Source organism: Coregonus lavaretus (assembly GCF_964263955.1).
Source record: "Coregonus lavaretus genome assembly, contig: HAP1_SCAFFOLD_950, whole genome shotgun sequence".
Taxonomy (NCBI): domain Eukaryota; kingdom Metazoa; phylum Chordata; class Actinopteri; order Salmoniformes; family Salmonidae; genus Coregonus; species Coregonus lavaretus.
This window is the reverse complement of record NW_028166469.1, coordinates 78,912-85,228: the sequence shown is the minus strand read 5'-3', so window position 1 is coordinate 85,228 and position 6,317 is coordinate 78,912. Positions and strand designations below refer to the sequence as shown.

General features: G+C 41.0%; 1 protein-coding gene across 1 annotated transcript; it reads right to left on the bottom strand.

Moving 5' to 3' along the window:
• Positions 1-1,365: 1,365 nt before the first annotated feature.
• On the bottom strand, positions 1,366-5,981 carry LOC311114672 (superoxide dismutase [Mn], mitochondrial). The gene is made up of 5 exons (XM_084189911.1): positions 5,875-5,981; positions 4,746-4,948; positions 4,300-4,416; positions 3,886-4,065; positions 1,366-2,051 (listed from the first exon to the last, which is right to left on the bottom strand). The coding sequence occupies exons 1-5, from the start codon at positions 5,907-5,909 to the stop codon at positions 1,906-1,908; spliced, it is 681 nt and encodes a 226-aa protein (XP_084046037.1). The 5' UTR covers positions 5,910-5,981; the 3' UTR covers positions 1,366-1,905.
• Between the last annotated feature and the right edge of the window lie 336 nt (positions 5,982-6,317).

Below are 6,317 nucleotides of genomic sequence, written 5' to 3'. Positions count from 1 at the left end.
TATTTCTGTGTACTGTCATCACGCACAGCCTTTCATCTGCAACAAGTCGATTTGAAGGAAACATCTCTAGTGGGAAAATGCACATCGTTTTTATGCAGATTTTAGAATATTTGGATGAAAATCTGTCGACAATTGGATGGAAACCTAGCTACAGTGGATATAAAAAGTCTACACACCCCTGTTAAAATGCCAGGTTTTTGTGATGTAAAAGAATGAGACAAAGATAAATCATGTCAGAACTTTTTCCACCTTTAATGTGACCTATAACGTGAACAATTCAATTGACAAACAAACTAAAATCTTTGAGGGGGAAAAATTAAAAATAGAAAACTCAATAACCTGGTTGCATAAGTGTGCACACCCTTATTTTATTACAGCACTCAGTATTCTGGGGTAGTAGTCTATTAGCATGGCACATCTTGACGTGGCAATATTTGCCCACTCTTCTTTGCAAAAGCGCTCCAAATCTGTCAGATTGCGAGGACATCTCCTGTGCACAGCCCTCTTTAGATCACCCCAGAGATGTTCAATTGGATTCAGGTCTGAGCTCTGGCTGGGCCATTCCAAAACGTTAATCTTCTTCTGGTGAAGCCATGCTTTTGTGGATTTGGATGTGTGCTTTGGGTCGTTGTCGTGCTTAAAGGTGAACTTCCTCTTCAGCTTTCTAACGGACGCATGAAGGTTGTGTGCCAAAATTGCCTAGTATTTGGAACTGTTCATAATTCCCTCCACCCTGATTAAGGCCCCGGTTCCAGCTGAAGAAAAACAGCCCCAAAGCATGATGCTGCCACCTCCATGCTTCACTGTGGGTATGGTGTTCTTTGGGTGATGTGCAGTGTTGTTTTTGCGCCAAACATACCTTTAGGAATTATGGCCAAAAAGTTCAACCTTGGTTTCATCAGACCATAACACATTTTCCCACGTGCTTTTGGGGGACTTTGTTTGTTTTTGCAAACTTCAGCCGGGCTTGGATGTTTTTCTTTGTAAGAAAAGGCTTCCGCTTGCCACCCTACCCCATTCATATGAAGAATACGGGAGATTGTTGTCACATGTAGCACACAGCCAGTACTTGCCAGAAATTCCTGCAGTTCCTTTAATGTTGCTGTAGGCCTCTTGGAAGCCTCCCTGACCAGGTTTCTTCTCGTCTTTTCATAGATTTTGGAGGGACGTCCAGTTCTTGGTAATGTCTCTGTTGTGCCATATTTTCTCCACTTGATGATGACTGTCTTCACTGTGTTCCATGGTATATGTAATGCTTTGGAAATTATTTTGTACCCTTCTCCTGACTGATATCTTTCAACAATGAGATCCCTCTGCGGACCATGGATTTTGCTCTGAGATGCAACTAAGAAAATGCCAGGAAAATCCTACTAGAACAGCTGAACTTTATTTGTGATTAATCAGTCACTTTAAATGATGGCAGGTGTGTAATGACTTCTATTTAACATGAGTTTGAATGTGATTGGTTAATTCTGAACACAGCCACATCCCCAGTTATAAGAGGGTGTGCACACTTATGCAACCAGGTTATTGTAAGGTTTTTATTTTTCATTTTCCCCCCTCAAAGATTTGTTTGTTTTTCAATTGAATTGTTCACATTATAGGTCACATTAACAGTGGAAAAAGTTCTGACATGATTTATCTTTGTCTCATTCTTTTACATCACAAAAACCTGGCATTTTAACAGGGGTGTGTAGACTTTTTATTTCCACTGTATATTTCGGACAAACAAACGGCTTTACAGACTGAATATTCTCTCTAGAAACCTACATGGTACAGTTTACGGCAGCCATCTTCATTTGGGTTATGAGGGTATTTTGTGCGCTCTTAAGGGAGTAAGGTCTGCAGGGGTAAGGTTTGGGGCAGGAAGGAAGAGCATGTGTGTGTGTTCTGAGGGGGAATAGTCTACTTTTTGGCGGCCTGGAGGCGCTCGCTCACGTTCTCCCAGTTGATGACATTCCAGATGGCTTTGACGTAGTCTGGTCGGACATTCTTGTACTGGAGATAGTAGGCGTGCTCCCACACATCAATACCAAGCAGGGGGACCAGACCTGGGGGAAAAATACAAAATAATTAAGTAAAATAATTCAACAGTAACATAACTGGGCATACAGTGCCTTCAGAAAGTATTCATACCCCTTGACTTTTTCCACATTTTGTTGTGTTACAAACTGAATTCAAAATTGATTAAATTGATTTTTATTCTCACCTATCCACACACACACACACCCCATAATAACAAAGGGAAATCATGCCTATGTTGAAAATGAAAAATATATAAATATCTAATTTAAATAAGTATTCACACCCCTGAGTCAATACTTTGTAGAAGCACCTTTGGCAGCGATTACAGCTGTGTCTTTCTGGGTAAGTCTCCTAAGAGCTTTCCACACCTGGATTGTGCAACATTTGCCCATTATTCTTTTAAAAAAATCTTCAAGCTCTGTCAAATTGATCATTGCTACACAAACATTTTCAGGTCTTGCCATTGATTTTAAAGTAGATTTAAGTCAAAACTGTAACTCAGCCACTCAGGAACTTTCACCATATTTTTGGTAAGCAACTCCAGTGTAGATTTGGCCTTGTGTTTTAGGTTATATTCCTGCTGAAAGGTGAATTCATTTCCCAGTGTCTGGTAGAAAGCAGACTGAACCAGGTTTTCCTCTAGGATTTTGTCTGTGCTTAATAGCTGTATTCCATTTATTTTTTATCCTGAAAGTCCCCAGTCTTTAACAATTACAAGCATACCCATAACATGATGCAGCCACCACTATGCTTGAAAATATGGAGTATGGTACTCAGTAATGTGTTGTATTGGATTTGGCCCAAACATAACACTTTGTATTCAGGACAAAAAATGAATTGCTTTGCCACATTCTTTGCACTGTTGCCTTAGTGCCTTGTTGCAAACAGGATGCATGTTTTGGAATATTTTTTATTCTGTACAGGCTTCCTTCTTTTGACTCTGTCAATTAGGTTAGTATTGTGAAGTAACTACAATGTTGTTGATCCATCCTCAGTTCTCCTATCACAGCCATTCAACTCTGTAACTGTTTTAAAGTCATGATTGGCCTCTTGGTGAAATCCCTGAGCGGTTTCCTTCCTCTCCGACAACTGAGTTAGGAAGGACAGCTGTATCGTTGTAGTTAAATTTTGATATATATATATATATATATATTTTTTTACTTTAGTTCATTTAGTAAATATTTATTGAAATGCATTGTTGGTTAAGGGCTTGTAAGTAAGCATTTCACGGTAAGGTGAATACCTGTTGTATTCAGCGCATGTGACAAATAACATTTGATTTGATTTGACTGGGTGTATTGATACACCATCCAAAGTGTAATTAATAACTTCACCATGCTCAAAGAGATATTCAATGTCTGCTTTTTATTTAAAAAAAATGTCATCTACCAATAGGTGTCCTTCTTTGCGAGGCATTGGAAAACCTCCCTGGTCTTTGTGGTTGAATCTGTGTTTAAAATTCACTGCTCGACTGAGGGACCTTACAGATAATTGTATGTGTGGGGTACAGAGATAAGGTAGTCATTTCAAAATCATGTAAACACTATTACTGCACACAGAGTCCAAGCTACTTATTATGTGACTTGTTAAGTACATTTTTACTCCTCAACTTATTTAGGCTTGCCATAACAAAGGGGCTGAATACTTATTGACTCATGACATTTCAGCTTTTAATTTTGTATTAATTTGTTTTAAAAAATCAGGCCTTAACACAACAAAATGTGGAAAAAGTCAAGGGGTGTGAATACTTTCTGAAGGCACTGTATGTCATTCACTGGCACTGTACCCTTGTTTGGGCCCCAGGCAGACATTGACAAGATAACAAATTACAGTACTGGGACCTAGCCAGTAGCCACTGACCTGTGGTTCCCTGCAGTGGGTCTTGATTAGGGCAGGCTGTGATACGGAGCTTCCCGCTTTCCTTGTCGAAGCCCAGCCAGCCCCAGCCTGAGCCCTGGACCGCCACAGTGGCGGCAGACATCTTGTCTTTCAATGCCTGGAAGGAGCCAAAGTCACGCTTGATGGCTGCTGCCAACTCACCTGTGACAGGATGGACAAACAAAGAATGGTCAGACTGATGAATTACATTCAAGTTTCCAATGGGTTGCACATATGAACAATTTAGCAAATTCAGGAAAGAGTGAAATGAAAATGCAAGTGGAACATATAGGCTATCGTTGCTACTTTCCCACAAATTATATAAACCTGTGATAGTTCCAAATGATTGAGGCTTTCGAACAACGTGAGAGATGCCTGGTGTCCGTGGCTACTCACCCTGTGGTTCTCCACCCCCGTTTGGGGAGAGGTTTGTCCAGAAGATGGTGTGGTTGATGTGGCCTCCTCCATTAAACCTCAGAGCAGGCTGGAGAGAAACCTGTGCTGTCACATCTCCTGAAATGCATCACAGGTACACATGCAGGTAAGGGATTGGCTACATACTACAAGTGTAAATACTGGACAGGTATGCATTTATGACTCAATTAAATGTTCAAAAAGGAACCTCATCCAGGAACTATACAATCCCTTAACCAGCCAAGAATGGGATGTAATACAGACTCCAAGGCACTCCTAGGCTGGGACATTAAGACAGTGACAAGAAACACATGGTGGTCCTCTAGGTCTCTGCCATTATTGTGAATCTGTCTGAGATAACAGTCTGTCATAATATCACCACTTTTTTTGTAAATTACTAAGGCCTAAGCAGCAGGCTTTCCTCTCACCCTTGGCCAGTGCCTCCTGGTACTTTTCCTCTGTGACGTTGAGGTTGTTAACGTAGGTGGCGTGGTGCTTGCTGTGGTGGAGCTGCATGATCTCTGCGTTGATGTGGGGCTCCAGTGCTCCATAGTCATAGGTCAGGTCAGGGAGCGAGTGCTTCTGTCTGGCTGCCACCGTGCCCAGTGCTGGGCTCAGGGTGGCAGCACACCTAAAACCCCAGGAAATAGTGATATGTCAATGTCATCAGTCATTCCCATCCATGGGAAATGTTATCAAGCATAAGCAGTAAAACTGTTTCCAGCTCATCAAGTAATGGTTGCTGCATGCCAGCTTCAATTTAGAAGCAGCTCATGGCCCCAGCTGACAGCCTGAGAAGAGGTTGGATTAGTTGGGAAGGGAGTTCACACAGGGTCAAATTATCTCTGATTCAGAGTCTTGCACAATTGACCTGAATTTCTGGGGGTCTACTGTATCATTCACAACTTAGCTACATTTGTCTAAGATTAACAAGCTACTTGTGTTGAGAATAGATAGAAATTTACTCTAGTCCTGGCAGCTGAGATAAAAAGAACGTTAGCTATGTTATGAAGTTCAGAAGTTTTCTGTTGCGGCCTGAGCTGAGTGTTCAGTTGTCAAGCCAAGGGGGCAAGGCCTGCCTCATGATGCTGTCTATTACAAAACAAGGCAAACACAGGTGTCAAAATAATGCCAGGGTATCGCTAATAGACAACTTTTACAAGTATAAAACATACTTGTTAGCCAGCCAAACGCACATATAAGCAAATTTCAGCTTATCAACTTGTAGAAACGGCTTGTTAAACTAAGAGATTTTACTGTCAGTAATTTCTGAATTGCCAGTAACAAGCTGGGTAATGCCACTCACTACATTATCGTTATATGGGAGTAGCTAACGTTACGATCTAGCTAGCTACTAGTAGCTATTAAAGGTAACTAAACGTTACTAAACACAAACTAGCTAGACATCTATAACTAGCAATCCTCACGTGAAGCTAACAACAGTAAACGTAACAATAGCAACATCTCTCTATGTTATCGCCCTTCTTCGTGTATAAATCATAGCTTTGTACTGGCTTGTTACCGAATGGATAACTTCATTGCATTTTGTGGTTTTACCTGCGCAATTGACCCACTCTGCTTAGCATGCTCATGTTTCTTCACACCGTATGGGCAGCTCACCTTTCAGAATAGAAGTAGAACTGCCCTTGAAATTCAACATCACTGTTAGAAGATACCATTATCAGTACGTGGGTGTGGCGGCAGAGACGTATTTACTTATGCACGCACATTTCACTACAAACCGTATACAAGGCAAAAAATATGTGTGCTGTATAATTACAATAACGTTTAGGGCAAAAGGGATTAGCTACGTTGGGCAAAATAAAAACATTTGGACAGTTAGATCACCTTCACCCCCGTTCCATATCAGTTCCACCATCCCATTTTGCTTCCGGATGGCCTTGACTTTTTTTTTACCCAAGCTGCATTTCTCATTTTTAGCGAACTTGACAGGTGAACTCTTGTGGCAATGACTGGTTGACATTTTAAAACAATATCGT